Raw genomic sequence first — 20,239 nt, forward strand, 5'->3', positions numbered from 1 at the left:
ATCAAAATCAGACATTTGGTTAACTGCTTTATATGACAATATGTAGATGTCTTTTACGTTGTGTAATATGTGTCGGTGTCCCCCAAAATAGAGCAAGTAGTCAAATACACATTCTTGACACGTGCAAAAAAAATGCAGAGGTACACCTGAAAATGGTGGTGTACCTAATGGAGTGTCTGAGTGACGTCACGGATCAAACAGCCAATCAGAAAGTGGGGGTGAGGGCGGGTGTGGCACTTTGCACTTTCCGTGAAGCTTTGACCTTGATTTTTCATTATTTGATTTATAAAAATAATAAAAAAAGAAAAAGGATCAGTGTGTCTGTTTGAACGAATCTTTTGAGAGAACTGATTCTAAAGATTCAGTTCACTTAAAACAACTGGAATGCACATCACTAATGAACTGGAAATGCAAATCTTTCGCTCACTGACTCGTTCACTCACAGATCCGTTCAGTTGGTGAACGGCAAAAGCAATTCACGACTCGTTTGTGAACGGGAAGTTACGTCATTTTCTTCTTCGTTTTGTTTTAGGCGAGGTGGCAGCAGTTTCAATGCGCATTACCGACACCTATTGGTTGAAATCATGTGAACTGAAAAAAGAACGAATCACTTTAGGAAGCGATCTTTCACTGAAAAGATTCGTTCTTTTGAACGAATCGTTCACTCACGAGGCAACATTAATGTCGCCCCATTTGTTGCCGAAGAGCGGGACGAGATACCGGAAGTCACAAGTCAAGCACAGCTTTCTGGTATTTTGCGCTAAAAGTCAAGTTAAGTCAAGTTTTGGGGATTTGATGTCGTGATTGATAATGGACGAGCCCCCGCCGGAAGTCTTGGGAGTGTTGGACAAATGCAAACATACGACGGAGCCGCTGTCATGGGCAAAATCAAAGTGGCAAAAACTACACGACACAATAAGGAGGACTTTTACATCAAAGTCATGGAGCTTTTGGTGGCGCATGGACTTCATCTACAAATAAAGGTAAGAGCGCAAACTGCTGATGAGATACGAAATAAGCAGTCGCCGTTTTGGTTTGATGATGTGAACTTTGGAAGTGAACTTTTTTTCTTTTATTTCTCGTTGCTCCACTTGACAAAAGTTGATCTTGATGCTAATTTGCGCTCAGAAAAGCACAACGGCGGCGTGCCAGCAAGGCGGTGGCGGCGGCATCTGGCGGGATTACGTTCTTTATGTCCCGTGCCTAATCTGGACAATGTCTCCCCCCGAGATGATTAATCCTCCAACATGATTAGCAAACGGCCGCGCATTTTGTGGAGATGACAAACATGTTGGCGCCGGACAGAAACATGTCGAATAGGATTAGATTGCAAGAGTTGCTTATAGAATTAAAGGGGAGATTGTACTTTTTGCTGAGGTCATTTTTCATATGAAGGGGCTAGGACTTTTCACAAATATGCCTTGACAGGAATAGAAAGAATTATTTGGAACATGACTTTTTGAGAAACCTACTTTCCTGGTTACCTGTGGGCTTTTTCATCTTAATTTTGATTATTTGAAGAACTATGTTTTCAAATGTCGACATTTGTAAGACTTTTTCTGTGCCGCTCTCAAGGCAAATTGATTCGATGTGTGTGTGTGTGTGTGTGTGTGTGTGTGTGTGTGTGTGTGTGTGTGTGTGTGTGTGTGTGTGTGTGTGTGTGTGTGTGCGCGCGCGCGTGTGTGTGCGCGCGCGCGCCAAACGCTAACAAGAGCAAGCATGTAAGAGGAGGATTGAAATCATGTCGCTGCGGCTCAAGTCTCCCTGATCTCTTCCACTTTCTGTCTCCATTTGGCCATCTCCAAATTGCTCTCCCGCCTCCTCTTGTTGATGAACGCGGGCCGGCGGGCGGCCGGGCGGGCCGGTTTGGGACGGCCAGTTTGCTGACATTCCATCCGGATTAGAAAATCCACTAAGAAGGCATGTTCGTCACGTTTTACGGCCTTTGCAACGTGTTACGTGTCGTTTAATCCACATGGGATTGAGATTGCACATTTGTCAGCAACACGGATGTCAAAGGTGACACGCGGAAATCCATTCCAGCCTTCGTTCTTTGATCGGAATGAAAAGGATGAACAGAAGCTCCATCACCAGGCCAAGTTTGGCTTTGAAGGAGTTTTGAAAAGAAAGAAAATCGTTTTCTTGGGAAAATAACAGCGTCAAGTCCCGCGCGCATGCTTTGTTTGCTTCAAAAAAAAGAAGAAAAAAAAAACACGCAGCATGATTTTTGTGATCGTTTAATGGCAAACGAAAGCAACAGAGCAGAAACAAATAGAAAAAGAGATTTGTTAGAATCTTGCGCATTTTTTTGACCTCAAGTGGAGGCGAGAAAGACGGAAGCACTAAATATAAAAATGTGCTATAAATACAATTTGGTCCTTTGGGGTGGAACATGTTTGACATGAGGAGAAGTTGCTTCTGCTGCCGTGTTGCTTTTTACATTGTTGCTGCCAATAAATATGCAAAAAGGCCAACGTGTTACTTCGTCTGGTCGCAAAGAGTTTTAAAAAAAAAAAGGCACGTTACAAAAAGAGACCACATTGACGTGAAAAGTTCTCTTGGCCAGCAGAAAGGCAGAGGTGAACTCGCTCACTTATTTGATCACACCAGAGAGTCGAGGCTGTCTGGCGTGGCGCTGTCGCCCTCTGCTGGCGCGATGGCGCCGCCGCGCTTCCATAGCCGGCGGGCCTCGTTGACTTCGTCTTGGTCTCGGTCTCGGTCTTGGTCTTGTTGACGTTCTTCTTGGGGCTCATCCAGCACGCTCAGCAAGGCCTCGTACAGGAATTCCAAGTGCTCCTAACCAGCAAACGGGAAAAATTGCAAAAAAGTCTTAACCATTTTCTTTGAAAAAAAAAATGTGGGTTTTTTGTGTGCAATTTTACTATAAAAAAAAAACAACAACAAAAAAACGATTCCCGTTCCCCCTTTGTCGTTAAAACGTTTGTCGCTCACGCGCTTGCAGAAGGTGCCGGGCCTGGCGAGGTTGATCATCCTGGCCGCTCCGAAGACGTCGACGTGCCGTCCGTCACGGAGCTGGCCCATCAGAGACCACAGCGCGCAGAAAGTCCCGGCCGTGACTCCGCCCGCGCTGCGGCGGCCGGCCAAAACGTCAACAGAGCTTTTTCGGGAAGGCGGGCGGGGGCGGCGACGTACCGGTCGAGGAGCACGACGGCCCCTCCCTCGCCGGGCCTCTCCTCCCGCAGCAGCCGGAGCAGCAGAAAGGTGTCGCTGATGGCGCGGTCCGGGTGGGGCCAGCGGGGGGTGCGGTACAGGCGCACCTCGGCCACAAAGTCATCCTGAACGCACGCGAGACGTCCTCTGACCACTGCCGTCCAGTTTGAAGAAATTGTGCGGCGTACGCACCTGCGCGGCCCGCACGGCCGCGTGCTGAACGAGCAGCGCGTCCTCGTTGGCCAGGCACACCACGTTCTCGCACGTTTGAGTGACGGTCAAGTTCTGGCAGCGGAGCGGCTCCCCTTTGCCGGGCCAGAACACGCACGGCTCCTCCTCCTCCTCCTCGTCTTCACCCTGAGCGCAAAGGACAACAATCAGATGGATTTTGCCTTTGCTTTGAAACACGGCGAGCGTCATGTGACCTGAGCGCGCTCGGGTCCCGGCAGCGACACGATGACGCGCACGTCGTGCTCCCAAATCATCCTCCAGAAGTCCTTGAGTGTGCTTGGCAAAGGATTCTGGGTAATGATGAACTCCTTGCTCCGCCTGTAGCCCTGCCACCATAATTTTGGTTGACTTTTGCTGTCGTATTTTTTGCTTCAGTTTTCAATGGAGTTAAAGGAGCAGCCTTACCGTCACGTAGGACGCGTTGATGTAATCGGACGACAAACGTACTCGCGACCTCTCCGCTGCGAGAACATGGATCGGGCGGCGAGGTTAGCATCAGCATTGGCACGAGGCAAACGGCCGCCGGCTCACCCGGCAGCAGCGATCCGCTTCGGTTCTTTTGCCGGTTGTCGTCGTGAAGAGCGATCGCGTCGTTGTCGCTTGCCGCTTTCGCGCTCAGCAGCTGCAGAGGCAGAGCTGACGTCAGGCTCGCATGTTAGCGTGGCGTGCTAGCCGCCGCGTCACCTCCAGCTGCTGCTCCAGCGGCGTGCCGCCATCACGCAGCGGCGTCAGCAGCCGCCCCACGTAGGCGTTAAGGTCCGAGGCCGCCACCTCCGTGTCGCCGCACAAAATGGCCTCCGCCAAGGCGTCGTGGATGAACACGTACTGCTCCTGAAGGGGAAGGCAAAGTTGGCGCTGGGAACAAACCAAGAACTGAAAATCGGGCGAGGCGAGAAGGCGACCTGCGTCTGGACCAGGTAGTTCCTCTGCGTGCGGATGTGTCGGAGGAAGCCGTCCACATCCACGGCGTCCTCGTGCCTCATCTGCCTCAGCATGCTGTCCAACACCACGTAGGTGCCCGTGCGGCCCACGCCGGCGCTAAACGCAAACAGGAAATCAACGCGCGCACTCGGTCGGAGGCGCTCGGCGGCGGATGTGAACAACCTGCAGTGCACCACCACCGGGCCCATGTTTGCCGTCCTGGCCCGAGAAGAGCGGCGGATGAAGCTGAGGAGCGGCGAGGCGTGCTCGGGCACGCCCATGTCGGGCCACTGCGTGTAGTGGTACTGCGTGACCGCTCGCTCCCGGTCCCGCCTCTTCCCGGAAGCCTGCGGGCGGACACGTCAGGGGGCGGGGCCAAATCCAGAATGGCAAATTCGGTCTCGGCAGAAGGAACCTTTTTCACATCGGTGACGCTGAAGGTCCGCCGAGTGTAGTGGGCCAGCTCTCGGACGCTCTTGGGCGCCACCAGCAGGCCGCCGTAGTCCTCGGGCGCGTGGACGGGCCAGTACCGGTCGCACTTCCTCTGAGGACGGACGCCAAACGCAAAGCTTTTGCACACTTTTGCTCACGTTGCTCTCCGGTCAAGTTTGAATGGCTCGCTCAAGTCTTAAGTCTCGAGTTGTGACCTTGGAGGATCAAGTGAGTCCAGTCCTCAGTCTCAAGTGTGCCTATCAAATGTCTTGGGACTTGTTTCCACGCAACGGAGGGAGCCGGCGGCACTCACGCGTCCCTTCTCCAGCAAGTTGGTGATCATCACGATGACGCCGACCTTCTGTTCCCAGATCATGCGCCAGAAGTCGTCCGTACTGGACTTGAGCGGCCCCTGTGCTGCGATGTAGGCGTGGCGCATCTTGAAGCCCTGCCGCGCACAGAAAAAAAAGTCTGCAGCAAAACCTTCACTTGCATTTGACAAACTTTTCAAGCAAAGGCCAAAAGCGACGAGCGCGGGAAAAGGACAAGAAGGCGGCTCGGCGGACGTCTCACGTACGTCCACAAAGTTGGCGTTGATGTAATCTCGTCCGTTGTCGCCCGCCGTGAGTCGCACCCGACTGTGGTCGACTGAAAGGGACGCGGGCAAAAAATCCACTTGGATTTATTTGCGAAGAAAAAGGGCAAAAAAAAGCGTGCCACTGACAGGCCAGGATGTTACTGTATCGGTTCTTGCCGTTGTTGTCGGGATGGCTGGACGTCTCCGAGGTCATGGCCACGTCTGCCGCGCACGCCTGCACCTCCTCCCGCAGAAAAAGTTAGGTCAGAGGTCAATGTGAGCCGCTGCGCCTTTGGGCTGGCCCATTCCAAATATTGAAAATAAAGGCCGTAATGCCACAAAACATGGCTCGGCTAACAAATGATCAGACAGACAAAACAGGCGCCTTTTAAAAAAACAAAAAAAAACAAAGAAATTAAAAACCATACAAAACAAAAAGCAGGGGCGTGCATGCAAACGTTGGCCAGGAGGAGACATCTTACCTCGTAACTCTTTTTGAGCAGCTAGCGGGACAGGAGCAAGACAGGGAAGGCGGGAAGTGAAGTGGGGTCGGGATTGGGGGGGACGGACGGACGGACGTGTGAGGCGTTTCCATGACGACACAAAATGACAATCGATGACATGAGGGCGCACACGCAGCAAAGAGAAAGTTTCAAGGCACCTCAAACTTGCGCTGAAATCCGTTTGTTCGGTGAAGCTCGGAGACACGTTGGACAAAGTCTTGGACGGGAAGTGCGGCTTTTTCATCTGGAAGGCAAAGTGCAAGTGAAACGGAATCTTTTTTTTTTTTTTTCGCATCGGCGCTGAGGTTACCGGATGTGAACGCGCTTGCGTCGGCGGCAAGGCGCGGGCAGGCGCTTTCGTCCACGTAGAAATGCGCCGTCTGGAAGCACAACCTGCGGCCCAAAGTTGCCATTTTCTTTTTTTTTTTGAAAAATAACAGCCGGTGTAAGTTTGGGAGGAGCTCACCTCCAGTAGAGCAGGATGCCCACCAGGACCAGGAGCCCGAGGCCCGTGAGCGTGGAGATGACGGCCAGGGGGACCGCCGCCTTCCTCTCGCCCTCTCTGACGGAGCCCACTCGGGATTCGTGGCTGCTGTCGCTCACATCTGCGCACACGTACGTCGCCGTTAGCGCCCCACCGCGGATGGAAACACAAGTTGGTCCAAAAAGTTGCTCGGCGCCAACGCATCACAGTGACGGCAAAGAAAAAGAGCAATCCAAGAAAGAAGCTCCGTGGGAAGAAGTCGGGATGGGGAGATCAAGAACTCGAGCATGAAACAATGATGAAGAAGAAGATGGAATGGTTTGAAGCTGACAACAATTCTACGCCACCATTTTGGAGGACAGCAGGAGGCCATTGGGAATTTCCTGAACAGCCGCTGAGCAGCTGCTTTCATACTTTCATGTTCTGGATGACGTCACGTGTTTTATTAGCATTAGTTTGTGCTTTGTCGTTGCACACTTTGTGTTATTTCATGTTTGTGTAGTCGTTTGTACGCAGTTTGTTTTTTGACACAGAATGTGTTTTTGTCTGTAAAAAAAATCATCAATTGCTCTGCAACCTCGTGGTTTCCATTGGTGACTTTCTGCTTCTGATGCATGCTGGGAAACTAGACGACTGATGGAATGTTGACCAGAGTGGCTTTGGAAGACGGCGGTCGTCTCGACGACGACCGAGCGGACTCTTTCTCCCGCCGGCGTGAGCGGGCGCGGTTACCTGCCACAGGTTCCTCCTCTTTTTCCGGCTCGCTCAGGGTTCGCTCGGGAATGCTGAAGTCCGAGGAGCCGTCGCCGTCCAGCGGGTTCTCGGCCTGACCCGAGCCGCTGTCCTCGGGGAAGATGGGCACGGGGACCGCAATTACGCTCGGCGAGGCGGCGCTCGCTCGCCCGGACCCGGCGGCGCTCTCGCCGTCAAAAAAGAACGCCGAGGAGACGTCGTCCAAATCTCCGTGCGTCTGTCCAGACCCTAAAGTGGCGGAAGGGGGATCCGTGGAACGAGGAAGGGCGCTCTCACCCGAGGCCGACGCCGGGACGCCGTCGCGCTCCTGATCTACGTCGGACTCTGAGACACCGGGTGCCGTGGGGACGGAAGGCGGCCGTGCCGACGAGGCGGGCTCGGTCGTGAGGGCTGCAACGGAAACGGGCGTGGCGCTGTGAGTGGCCGCCAGGAAGGAGGACGACGGCGAGGAGGGCGAGAGCAGAACCACCGGGCCGCTAGAAGCCGCCCCAGAAAGAGAACCGGCACCCAAAGAACTCACGAGGAAATCCGCACCGAGACCTAAAGTTGAGGCCCCGAGGGGGACGAGCGGCGAGGTGTGGGGCCAGGATACCGAAGGCTCCGGGGAGCAACCGCATATGGTGTCGGAGAAGCCGCCATCGCCCATTTCGGGCGGGAAGGAGTCGGCCGTGCTTTCTGTTCCGTACCCCAAGGACTCGACAAACGACGGCATCAGAGCCGGAGTGGCAGCCGGAAGAGGAGGGTTGCTCGAGAACAGAACCGAAGGCTGCAAAGCGGGGCTGAGGGACAGCGAGTCCTCGGACGCCCCCAATTCCGACACCTCGGCGGAGTCGCCCGAAGAGAAAGACGCCAGGTCACCGGCAAAAGAGAGAACGGGACGAAAAGCGGGGTCTCGGCCAGGCGGCGGGGCGGTGCCGGCGCGCTGGCCGACGGACGGGGAGACCGTCCCGAACTGCGGCACCTCGGTGCGGTCGGCCCGAAAGAAAGACGCCGAGTCGTCAGCGGAAAAGGGGGCGGGGTGGGAGTTGGGAGAAGCGGGGATTTGGTGAGGCAGCGGGACCAGTGTGGAGCAAGGGCTGAGCTCATGCAAGCGGGCGGAGGGGCTGCTTTGGGGGTCTGCGGCATCATACAGAAGGGAAGAGGGGGACCAAGAGCCGGGGAGGACAGCGAGGCGCTCACCCTTTAACAGCGGAGGCGTGGTCGGCAAAAGAACGTCGCGCCGCCAAGACTCTGTGCTTGAAAACTGAGGCATGCTGGGAGTTGTAGACCCTCGCGGATGAGATGCCCCCGGGGGCTCACCCTGGACCTCGTCATCATCACTACTATTTCCGGTATCCACTGTTTTGGGTGTGGTCTGACCTTCACGTGGCTCCATTTGGACGGACGACGTTGTGCTGATTTGGTCGCTAAGACGGGTCAGGTTTGTGGCCATGCTCTCAGTTTTGCTCATGCTTGTATTCTCGTTGAGTGGTTTAATCAAGGTCGCCGTTTGGTTCTTTGGCTGTTTGTTGGTCGTCTGGTTCGGAGTGGTGGTATTCATGCTTGTGGTCTTGTCCGTGGTCTCTGTCACTAGCCTGGTCACGGTTGTGGTTTGCTTTGTCGCTGGGGTCCTGTTTGTGGTCTTGTTCGGTGGCCAGGTCATGTTTGCGGTCTTGTTTATAGTCGGGTCTGAAGACATTTCCGTACTCATATTCATGCTTGCGGTCTTGTTAGTGGTCTTGGTCGCTGGCCTGGTTATGGTTTGGTTTGTTGCTGCGGTCACGTTTGTGCTCTTGTTCGAGTCTGTGGTCTTCAGTGGCCAGGTCATGTTTGTGGTCACGTTTGAAGACATTTCCGTCGTTGCATTTATGCTTGCTGTCCCGTTTGCAATCTCGGTCACGGTTGCAGTTTGGTTTGTTGCCGGGGTCGTGTTTCCGGTCTGGTTCACGTCTGTGGTCTTCGGTGGCCGGGTCATGTTTGTGGTCACGTTTGAAGACATTGCAGTCGTCGCATTCATGCTTGCGGTCCCGTTTGCAATCTCGGTCGCCGGCCCGGTCAAGGTTGCGGTTGGGTTTGTTGCCGGGGTCGTGTTTGCGGTCTGGTTCACGTCTGTGGTCTTCGGTGGCCGGGTCATGTTTGTGGTCACGTTTGAAGACATTTCAGTCGTCGCATTCATGCTTGCGGTCCCGTTTGCAATCTCGGTCGCCGGCCCGGTCAAGGTTGCGGTTGGGTTTGTTGCCGGGGTCGTGTTTGCGGTCTGGTTCACGTCTGTGGTCTTCGGTGGCCGGGTCATGTTTGTGGTCACGTTTGAAGACATTTCCGTCGTCGCATTCATGCTTGCGGTCCCGTTTGCAATCTCGGTCGCCGGCCCGGTCAAGGTTGCGGTTGGGTTTGTTGCCGGGGTCGTGTTTGCGGTCTGGTTCACGTCTGTGGTCTTCGGTGGCCAGGTCGTGTTTGAAGACCTTTCTGTCGTCGCGTTCACGCTCGTAGTCTGGGTCACGGTGACGTTTGTTGCTGGCGTCTTGGTGGTTTTTGTCTTTGTCGTCATGGTCTCGGTCATGGTTTTATTGGTCTCGCGTGCGTTTGAATATGGAGTCGTTCCGCTCGCGGTGGACTTGATTGTGGTGGTGTTTATCGGCCGGGCCGTGGTTGTCTTCTCCGTTGCAGTCGGCGCTGTGGTCCTGTTCGTCCAGTTAAAGGTCTTTTTTGCGGGGGTGCTCATTGGCTCGGTTGAAGTGGTGGGGGTCCCATTTGAAGGAACACCTTCACCCCCATTGGCTGCTGTCGAATTTGGGCCCGCTTGAGTGTTTGGCCTGACCCCGCCCTGACGGTCTCTTGCGTTTGCATACTGAGGAGTCGTAAATGACGACCCCGGTGGCGGACCGGAGGTAGTACGCCGGGAAGAGCTTGTCTTGGTGGCCGCCACGCCACGCTGGCCGGGTGCTCCCAAAGTCGAGGTCGCAGGCGCTTTGGTGGTAATCCAAACCTGATTGGAATCGTCCGTTTGCGCGGGTCCATTTAACCATGGATCCGGTGGCTCCTTCTCCCCCTAGCGGTAAGAAAGATAAGAACCATTTTAGCAGTTGAAGAAATACAACAAACAGACAAAAGAGGCAAACATTTTTTTACCTCATAATCAAATGTGTTTGAATCTGGGATCAGAGCATCACCTGTAAGAAGAGCACACATTGGGGCAGATGAAAGAAACGTTTTGCTCACTTTTGTCCACACACAAGTGAGGCGGGAAAGTCAAACTGCCCAGAACATTTTGGCCAAGGAAAGGGGGGGGGGAGGGCAAAAATGACTTTTGGGCAACTGGATCACACAAAAAGAGAGACTCAAGCGCAATGGTCTGGAAATCGTTTCGACTCCGATGCCGGGTGGAAAAGTGGCGACGTGATATTTCCATGCCAAAAAGCTCAAAGTAGGTGCTCAGCTCATGCAAGCCAGGGAGGGGAGAGCAAAGCAAAGCGCATTTGCAGAAAACGCTTTTTGACTTGCTTGCTTCCTCCCGGGCGGGCAGGCAGGCGGGCAGGCCGGCCGCTTTCACGTTACGACTCCGCCCGTCCGCTGCCACGCAAAAAAAAAAAAAAAAAACCTTTCCTGCAAATGCGGCCGAGGCGCACGGTGGGAGGGAAGGGGCCGACATCGCTTCTTACCTCAAACTGCTTTCAGAAGCCTGAAGTTAGCAATTTAGCTGCATGGGTGTGTGTGTGTGTATGTGGGGGGGGGTGGCCATGACATACAGGTCACGCCTCTACAACAGTGATTCTGGTGGAGCCATAGCTTGAAGGTCCACAAAATAATTTGCACTTCATGGTTAGTTGGCATTGATAAGAAATGAAACACGCGCACATCTTCAACATGTCATACCACAACGTATTCAATTCCACTCTTCTGTTTATTTGGTGTCAAAATGAAAGCTTAGTCGCACAAGTTCAACTGCTAAGTCAAGGAGGCGGGACTCCATCCCAGCTTTGCTGGTGGTTTGCGCGGGCGGCGCTTACCGGGGCCGTCCGCGGGCAGGGTGAAGGTCAGCGGCTCGCTGAGGCGTCCGTAAAGGCCGTCGGCGCACAGCGCCACCACCTGGAGCTCGTAGCTGCGATTGGCCAGCAGCTCGTCCAGGATGGCCCCCTGGTGGCCAAAAACAGTAGTTGACTTTGCCGGCCTTCCAATGTTGCCGACGACGAGAGCTGAATATTTTGCCTCACCACATCCTGGTCTCCGTCGGTCAGATACTCCGAGGGCGCGGCGTCCTCGCCGTCCTCGGCCGTCTTGTAGCTGACCGAGTACCTCTCGATGGCCGAGTCGTAGACGGCCCGCGGCCGCTCCCACGTCACCAGCAGACTGCTCAGGTTGTAGGCGGCCACCTCAACGTTCTCCGGCTCCGAGCTGCACACTGACGGAAATGACACGCTTGACCCAAACTTTTTTTGCCCAGGCGGCTGCAAATTCTTCCTTCAGGGAATGTTTTAGGTGCAAGTGTTTCCAGCTCCAACCGCTAGAGGGCAGAATGAGTCCACGCAATCTTTTTATATAAAGCCCCCCCAAAAAAAACATTTGATTGCTTTTAAAAACAAGCTAGCTATCATTGACAAAGTTGAAAGGACAAATATCTATTTGACACACTCAAGTTGTCCAGTTGCTGGGTCATATTGATGGACAGACTGGGCCGGCGGCGCCACTAATGACACGCGCGTTAGTGTGTCAGGGCGATCCATTTGCTTCATTACAAATGATCGAGCAGAACCAGCAGGAAATGTCAATGTTTCCTCACGCCTTCATTTGGGTCAGCGAGTGTCCATTTAGGTCACGGTAGATTCTGTTTCGCTTAGCATCTATGCGGCTTCATAGATGTTCTGCTTTGGTCCACAGAGGTTCTGTTGGGCTCACGACAGGCTTTATTGGAATCTCCGCGGTTTGGCGGGTTCTAGTCGAGGTTCTGCTCATGTTCATAGTGGTTCTGCTTTGACAATAGAAATAATGAAGGTTCCGTTCAGCTAATCATGGGTTCTTTTAAGGAGGTTCTGTTAAATTGATCGAAGCTCGATTCGGCTCGATGAGATTCCAGATCCAGATTGACACGTGAAAGTCCAATCTTGGTTTTTGTCAATTGCGTTTGCTTTGGTTCCTACAAGTGCTACTCGGGTACCTGGCGTGAGGAGCTCCTCGGTGCCGGTGTAGGAGGAGAAGACCTGACCCATGAAATTGCGCCGCTGGTCCCGGAAGTTGTTCTGCAGGTAGTCCATCAGCATCACGTAACCCGCCTGCTGCATGGTCATCACCTCGCAGAAGGTCTCCAGCTGGAACGCCACAACACGTGAGCGAGCGAGCGGGCGGGCCGGTCGTCGGCTAGCGGGCCGCGTGGTCGCCTCTCACCTGCCGGGCCGAGATGGAGACGGTGTTCTTGAAGACGATCCACTCCACCGTCTCGCTGCAAGGCGGCGTGGTCAGCGAGCCGTTGTAGATGAAGTACTTGTCGATGGAGACGGGCAGGAGCGCCCGCGGCGCGAAGGGCGCCACCTGGGCGCTTTTACCTGCACAAGCGCATTTGGACCCAGTTCTAGCACGGATTCGGAAAGAAATTTCGGCCGGCGTATGCGCTACCGTATCTGCTGACGCTGTCGATGGCGTCGATGACGGGGGCAAAGTTGCCGTTGTCTTCCTCCGAGATGGCCTGCCAACAAACGAGGGAAAAAATGAGCATCCATGCTAATGAGCTAGCATCCGTTCGTTTCTGCGCACAGTCTCCGGGAAAGCTGAAGCCTTTTTAGCCTCTCGATGTTTTATTTGCTGTGGGCCCTAGTGTTCTGTTTTGGCTCTGGTTCTGCTTCATCTCGGGTTCATCGAGGTTCTTTTTTTGAAGTGGTGGAGTTTGCGAAACAAAACAAATGTTGTTGTTTTTTTTGTTTGTTTGCTTGTTTCAGGCCGCTTCTTGTGTCGCAACACGCCAAGACGGCCCCGGGCCCAGTTGACGCGCTGCGCTGATCAACAACAGGCGGGGAACAAAAAACAAGTTGGACCAAAGCAGATGATGATGCTCGTGAGTCACGAACGCAAAAAGGCCGCAAGCAAGTATTGACGTGTCGGGTGAAGGGAAGCCGCCGCCACGTTCTTTGGCAGCTTGTTGCACACACCTCAAAGAGCACCGCCAGCGCTGTGAGGCGTCCTCCAGACTTGACGCTTTGCTGGAACGAGTCGAAGCGCTGCGGCTCAAAACAGTAAATCTGCATCTGGGAGAAAACAAAGCAAAAGCGGGAGCCACTCCCTCCTGGGTCGGCGGCCGCGACGGCGTCCTCGCGCTTCCCCGCTCTCACCTCCAGGGGGAACTTGACGCCGTCCAGGCTGTGCTCGGAGCCCTCGGAGGAGGCGTTGCAGCGCCCCCAGTGGAAGGTGATGCGCCCCGCCTTGAACTTTGAAGCCAGGCCGCCGCCGCTGACGTGGAAGTCGCCGTCCACGTCCAGCGCCACTAGACACAAGACGCCGCTTCAGAGCTCAAACACCTTCCGAGAGCGCCGTTTGGCCCAGAAGCTTCTTAAATGGGACCAAATCCGCTCCAGTGATGACATTGACATTCGGCCCCTTTTGTGCGTCTCCAAAGCAAACATTGACTCAAGGTGAAGCCGATTGAGTTGCGACGACGGCTTTCTTTGTCCCGAGCCTAAAGATGCAAACATTGGCGTTTGTCTCTTTCAAAATGAGCCGGCGTAGAAAGACCAAAAGGTGTCGTTGGAGAGCGGACGGGACGAGACGGGACGGGACGGGACGGGACGAGACGAGACGAGACGGGTCTTTACTCCGCTTTACTCAACAATCAGCGTGATGGCGTTTCACGCCACTCGAAGAGAAACCATCCACAAAAGCCGCTCAGTCCGCTCAATGGAGCCGAAATGGGATCCTCAAACAAAAGCGAAACGTGAGCCCGGCGGCAAGGAAAGGAAGGAAGGAAGCTTCTTGTAACGTTGTCTTTTACATGCCCGCAACATGAAAGGATTCAAACGACATCACACCACCTGCGCTGGCAGCACAATTCACAAAGGATTCAATCGGTGCCGACAAACCCCCGGCCCGGCCGCTGAACGGACAAGACGTGAAGCTAAGCTCAAATATGATAGGCCAAAATCCCAAACACCGGCCGCTGAATGGACAAGACACCTAGGCTAGGCTAAGATCAAATATAAGCAAAGGCCAAAATCTCAAACAATGGCCACTAAATGGACAAGACATGAGGGCTAAACTAAGCTAGGCTAAACTAAGCTAGGCCAAAATAAGATAAGCAAAGGCCAAAATCCCATTTGCCGCAGGGCGGTGAATGCAACGCTAACGCCGCGAGACGCCATTTTGTGTTTGGGGGATCTGAACAGCACGTTTGGCTCTGCGAGCCTACAGCAGGCCAATGGCGGACGGCGCTTACCCGTCTTGCCGTCGTTCTTGATGGTGGTGCGCCGGCCCGTCAGGTTCTCCCAGCCGTCCAAGCGCAGGTGCTGGTAGCGCAGCTCCACCCGGGCCAGGTTCTCCTCCACGTCGATGGGCGACTGCTTGGCGTTGCTGCACGACGGAAACTTCTTGGCCCAGTTGTTCTGGTTCAGCGTTCCTACGAGGCCAGCGGGTGAATCATTTCCAAACACAACTGCCGAGCCACTTTTGTAATCTTACCGGCGTACGACCAGTCCATGTCCTCGGTGAACTTGCGCTGGTTCCTGTACGTGTAGGCTCCCACTGCAAGACACAAACCACCACCTTGAAAGAAAAGTCATTGGTTCAAGCGGTGAGTGCAGTTCTTCTCCAACTTCTTCTCCAAAATTGGAGTGGCAAATTTGAATCCAAAGTACCCTTTTGTTTGTTTACTTTTGCCATGCGAATGAGCAATCCGCCGCGCCGCGCCGTGGTCAAGGTGCTCTGGATGCTCTCGATGGTACTTGTAAAAGACCAGAGCGCTCACGCTCTTCTGGTGTTTATTCACAAAGTTGACCCGAGAGAGGGGCGCTGACGCAACACGGGCCGCCGGGACGCTTTTATTTGATGATGATTGCGAGCGGCTGTCCCGCCGAAGCCCTCGCTGGGCTCCAACTTGTCTGCTGCCGGCTGGAAAATGTTTAGAAAGGGGAGCAACGCTTCCACGTAGAGGCTAATTGTTAGCTTGTGCCCCCCCCCCCCCCCCTACTTTTTTTCTTTGCTTTTTTTTTTTTCCTTTTCTTGTGTGGGTTTCCTAGTCGATTAGCATGTTGTGCTTGCTTTTTTTTCCCCCCTTTTCTTTTCTGTTTTCTTTTTTCATTTCTTTTTTTTTTTCTTCTCCTGTGTTTCCTCGTCAATTAGCATGTTGCGCTTGCTTGATCTTCCACACTATGGAATTGTATATTTGACGTTTGCTTTGGGAGCGCCCACTGTACTTTTGCCCGCGATGTCGTTGGGTTTGGGATCGGAGCTGGGGGTGCGAGTGGCGATGTGGCCTAATCCTCTTATTCAGCGAGCGCCGGCGGGGGGGCGGCGGCACTCACACAGTCAATTTCACAGGGCCAGACTCCCGTGGAATCCATTGGACTCTTTCACAAACAAACAAAAAACGCCATCACCCCCCCTTTAAAGAAAGTGGATTTAGACCCCCGGCAAGTCCAGCGCTCATGGCGTGTAAAAACACGACCCTGGCACAGCAAACAAGAAGCGTGACCGGATTGGACATAGTGAAGCCCGTCCGTCCGACGCAAGTGGCAACAAGTCACGAGTGAGCGCATCAAACGTTGCTCAGCGTACAATCGCTGCTCCTTTTCCCGCCTCGGGCGGACGTGCATCTGTGATCAATACTCAACTGGTAAACGGGTACGCTGGAATCGTCTCCAACATCTGCCGGAGCCAAAACAAGCGAGTCAAAGCGGCGCTAGCTCGTGATTCACCGCCTCAACTCGAGAGCGAGCGAGGACGGCAAATCAAAGTTGGCGTCGCCGCCGCCGGGCGTCCGGATGCACGGGCCCGGAAATACTGCGCCGCCCAGCGTAAAAGCTGGCAGCCATCCGTCAGACGCCCTGGGCTCTTCTCTATAAATGGACATGAAGAAGAGCGCCGCGGCGGTGCGCTGCGCTGCGCCCACCCGCCCTAAAAGGAGACCCGGGGAACATTTCGCCAGGAATGTCTTCTCCACTCAGGACAAACAAAACAAAACAAAAAGAAGGAAGCCGCTCTGTGAGGATGGATGAAAACAAGACGGGAAGGGAGGAAGGAAGGAAGGGAGGGAGGGAGGGAGGGAGGAAGGGAGGAAGGAAGGAAGGGAGGGAGGGAGGAAGGAAGGAAGGAAGGAAGGAAGGAAGGAAGGAAGGAAGGAAGGAAGGAAGGAAGGAAGGAAGGAAGGAAGGAAGGAAGGAAGGAGCGTAGGACAGAAAGAAAAAAAGGAAACTGCTGTCAATCAATGGCCATCGCAGCAAAGTTTGTCTCCAGAGGAACCCGCCGGGAACCGCTGCCATCATCTTCGTTTGCCCCCACCTCAGACTATTTTAAGGCGCCACCTAATTGGATGGCGCAGATGAGGGACGATGCGGCGCTTTGTCCTTCTTCCACCTTGACACACTTGCCCCGCCCCCTCCCTTGTTAACGGAGCTCTGCGTTTAGCTAGCTGCTCATTTACCGCTCGGCTCGACTGTTTGGAGCAGCTAGCAGCGAGCGCTGCAAAACACAACAATGAATGATGAATCAAATGAATCCACACAGACGCGCTCAATGGGCAACCTTTGCGGTTTACTGCCCCCGTGTGGCCGAGGCGTGCGCAGCAGGAGGAGCGACACAATGCCCATGAAAAAGTGGCTCAAGCTGTCGAAAGTTTTTATATTCAAGGAAATGATGTCATCACCATCGATCTTTCACGACATCTTTTGCGCTATTATGGGACAGCCCCCCCCCAAAAAAGCAAGCAGTTGCGGGGGCCGCCCCCCTCCCTCCCTCATCAATTACAGCAACTCGCGGGGATTCGGAGGGCCGAGGTGGCCGAGCGCCAGGAGGACACCGGCAAAGACGAGATCCCGCTTGGCCGACCCAAACGCTCTCGGCGGCTCTCATCGCTCACACGGGAGACAAATGAGGATTAAAAACATGAAGGGGGGGGGCGGGGGGTGAATGTGCGAGGCGGGATAAATGTGGGACAACGCCACCGTGGAAGGAGAAAAGCAAGGCGCCGTGAAATGGAGGAAAGAAAACGAGAGTTTAAGAGCGGCCGGCGGTAAAGGCAGGCCACAAAAGTTGCCCTTCACAAACATTCATTCGTCTTAGACAACCAGACAAATGCCTCCAAACGGAAATGGAAGGCTGCCACAACTCCAATCGAATCTGCATCGTTTGATGGGTTTCACTTCATCGCTATGGGAATAGAGCGGTCAAATTTGCCCTTTGTTGTTGAACTAGAAGCAGAAAGTGCTCGTTAGAAAGACCCCCAAAAATAGCAGGCCAATGAAAAGGTTGCGTTGAGTCTAGCCAGCCATCTCCGCCTCCTCCCCGCACTTGAGTTTTGTGACGGCGTCTTTGGGACAAATGATGGTGCCGTCATGCTTAAATGCTTAAATGCCTCCCGCGTCACCCCGTCTTTTCTCAGAGACCCCCCCTCATCCTCTGTCTTCTACTCGTCCTAAAGAAATTTCCACTGTGACAACATCATCCGGGCCCGAAAAAGGACGCCGGGACGGACTGATGGCAAAACGCAAATGGCCGACGGATGAGACAGACGCCGAGACGGGCGATGAGACGATGGGACGGACAGACGCTGCGACGGCCAACGGAACAAGCGGCGAGACGGACCATTGGACGCGTAGACTGACAACCAGGAGGACAATTGCTTGAGCAATTCAAAAAAATATTACACAATCAAAGGCTCAATATTTAAGACAAAGAAAAAAAAGACAGATTGACAATTTCTTGAGCAAAAAAAAAGAATGAATGGTGCAATCTTTAAGACAATTTAAAAAGCATTAGTAAAGAATGTAAACTTTGCCAACGGCAAAGTGAAGAAACGCGCCATTGTCTCGCTTGGCCCGAATGGGAAACAAGTCCAGACAACCCGCAACGATCCCTTTGAAAACACGAGCACCTCGTCTCCACTTCTCTACGCTACTTTGTTCTCTCGCAATGACCCGCACGCTGCCCCCTGGTGGCCGGCTGACCGCTGCTTGAAAAAGTGGCGATACCGCATGTCGCCGACAATCGGGTTCCTTCAATCGTGCAATCGTGCCGGCCAAAATCATGATCGGGATTCAAATTCAACGCAGTTGATAAGGATTTTTTTTTTTGGGGGGGGGCAATAATGACGGAAGGAAGGAAGGAAGGAAGGAAGGAAGGAAGGAAGGAAGGAAGGAAGGAAGGAAGGAAGGAAGGAAGGAAGGGAGGGAGGGAAGGAAGGAAGGAAGGAAGGAAGGAAGGAAGGAAGGAAGGAAGGAAGGAAAGAAGGAAAGAAGGAAAGAAGAGAACCAAATGGAAGGGAACCAAATGTGCCAAAGAACCTCCAAAAGCAAAGTCGCTGCTGGCGCGCCAACAAAAGCCTTCTTCACACGGCTTTGCCAAGTTCTGGCCTAATCTCGCTCGTTTCAAAAGGAGGAGGAGGAGGCGGCGGCGGCGGCGGCGACGACGACTGAGAGAGAGCCCGAGCGCCTCCGACATCGGAAACGCCTTCGACGGCGAGATTCAGGACGTGCGTGTTCCTCAAAATTGCACATAGAAGGCTCGAGAAAGTGGAGATTTCAAATCAAAGCTTCCAACTTGGAAGGCAGCCACGATTCCATTTGAAGTGAAATGTTGACTTTGAGCAGCGCAGCGCAAGAGCAGAGCAGAGCAGAGCAGCGAGGCTGGTTTTCAAATCCAGTTGAGATGACTTGACTGAGTGCAGGTTCAAGTGCGACACATGCTGACCTTGTTGGAGCGTCAAGAAGATGTGCAACGCGACCAGCAGCCTGCAGGCGTCCATGTCTGCTTGCCCGCCCGCCCGCCCGGCCGCCGGGGGGACGTCGGGGGGACCCGGAGCACTTGAGGACTCGAACTTGGCGGCAAAGCGGAGCGACCTTTACAGCGCGTCCATGACGCTCCGATGCGCCTTGTTTTTTCTTTCTTTCTTTCTTTCTTTCTTTCTTTCTTTCTTTCTTTCTTTCTTTCTTTCTTTCTTTCTTTCTTTTTCTTTTCTGCTTCTCCTCCGAGGACACAAGCCGTCTGCTTGCTCTCTCCGCTCGTTCTGTCAACGAGTCCGGGACGCGACTGCGTGCACCGCCCCCCTGCGCGCACACGACGACACGCACCTCGCACCACTTCTCTTTTTTTTTTTTTTATTCCCTCCCCCCCGTTGCAGGATGTTTCCATTCAACATTCGGCACGCACAATTCGAAATGTGATTTGCGAAAGCAAGCGACCAAACACAAAGCGACTGATGGATGGGACGACGAGGCATAGCTGGGCATAGCTGGACAATACGCGGGTGGCGGGCAGGCAGGAGAGGAAAACTTCACGAGTTAACCTGAAGGCAACGCCATCCTATATAGTTCACAATGCACATATTATTATGGGATGGAACGTGAGTGGCGCCTGTCAATCAAGTGAAAGTCAAGTGGAGCTGGAAAATCATCCACATTAAAAGCGCATGTAGACAAACAGGGAAAGCCAACAGATTTGTGTGTGTGTGTGTGTGTGTGTGTGTGTGTGTGTGTGTGTGTGTGTGTGTGTGTGTGTGTGTGTGTGTGTGTGTGTGTGTGTGTGTGTGTGACCTTTGACACCCCTCCCTTTGTGCCTTTCACCTCACCCCGAAATGAGCCTAAAAGAGCAGCAGTGACCCAGGAGTCACAAATTCACTCAACACACTCCCCGTGTGTGTGTGTGTGTGTGTGCGTGTGTCTTTAGGAATGTATCCATGATATATTCATTGACATTCTTACTTGGGTTCTTTTGATGTATTATTTGTGCATTCTTGCAAACTTTGGATGCGGCTACATATCGCTGTACGTATTGATGTGTAAGATTATTCGAATGTGTTTATATATTTCAATTGGTTTGATGTATTTATTTGTGGCTGTATATGTTGTCGGTTGGGGCGTCAAAAGTGTTTTCCAACTTTTTTTCTTTGAGTGTGCAAAGATTTTCCAAGTTTAAACCAGCGAATATATTTGCATAATTTACGATGGATTATCTGTAATTTATGCAAAAACTGCTTTCCACTTGTTAGCATCAATGTTC

The 20,239-nt window shown here is 53.4% G+C and overlaps 1 protein-coding gene and 1 long non-coding RNA gene across 9 annotated transcripts; one reads left to right on the forward strand and one right to left on the reverse strand.

Moving 5' to 3' along the window:
• Positions 1-680: 680 nt before the first annotated feature.
• Positions 681-20,051, forward strand: LOC147054997 (uncharacterized). The gene is made up of 2 exons (XR_015066358.1): positions 681-983; positions 12,979-20,051. It is a non-coding gene; the product is annotated as an uncharacterized LOC147054997 (long non-coding RNA).
• ptprz1a (protein tyrosine phosphatase receptor type Z1a) lies at positions 2,228-19,350 on the reverse strand. Of its 8 annotated transcripts, XM_085913696.1 has the most exons (31): positions 18,932-19,350; positions 14,708-14,770; positions 14,466-14,645; positions 13,369-13,520; positions 13,189-13,284; positions 12,659-12,728; positions 12,431-12,588; positions 12,204-12,354; positions 11,263-11,450; positions 11,059-11,185; positions 10,181-10,221; positions 8,252-10,100; positions 7,052-7,462; positions 6,302-6,440; positions 6,146-6,228; positions 5,994-6,079; positions 5,815-5,835; positions 5,480-5,576; positions 5,333-5,403; positions 5,069-5,203; positions 4,739-4,867; positions 4,507-4,670; positions 4,305-4,440; positions 4,087-4,233; positions 3,934-4,024; positions 3,808-3,863; positions 3,597-3,728; positions 3,364-3,528; positions 3,154-3,296; positions 2,953-3,088; positions 2,228-2,796 (listed from the first exon to the last, which is right to left on the reverse strand). In XM_085913696.1, the coding sequence occupies exons 1-31, from the start codon at positions 18,984-18,986 to the stop codon at positions 2,602-2,604; spliced, it is 5,667 nt and encodes a 1,888-aa protein (XP_085769822.1). In that variant the 5' UTR covers positions 18,987-19,350; the 3' UTR covers positions 2,228-2,601. The 8 variants fall into 8 exon arrangements, with proteins under 8 accessions (XP_085769822.1, XP_085769818.1, XP_085769821.1 ...); XM_085913692.1 differs by having other exon boundaries at positions 13,189-13,520; positions 14,708-14,791; XM_085913695.1 differs by having other exon boundaries at positions 5,994-6,228; positions 7,052-10,100.
• Positions 20,052-20,239: the final 188 nt, after the last annotated feature.

This window comes from Syngnathus leptorhynchus, chromosome 6, assembly GCF_054491065.1.
Source record: "Syngnathus leptorhynchus isolate UIUO chromosome 6, UIUO_Slep, whole genome shotgun sequence".
Taxonomy (NCBI): Eukaryota; Metazoa; Chordata; class Actinopteri; order Syngnathiformes; family Syngnathidae; genus Syngnathus; species Syngnathus leptorhynchus.

Coding starts and splice junctions, on each gene's coding strand:
- ptprz1a (XM_085913688.1), bottom strand. CDS start 18,986: ATGGACGCCTGCAGGCTGCTGGTCGCGTTGCACATCTTCTTGACGCTC. Junction 10,222..11,058: donor CCTGCCCGCGGACGGCCCCG/GTAAGCGCCGCC, acceptor CTCTTCTTACAG/GTGATGCTCTGATCCCAGAT. Junction 5,204..5,332: donor TCAACGCCAACTTTGTGGAC/GTACGTGAGACG, acceptor TGTGCGCGGCAG/GGCTTCAAGATGCGCCACGC.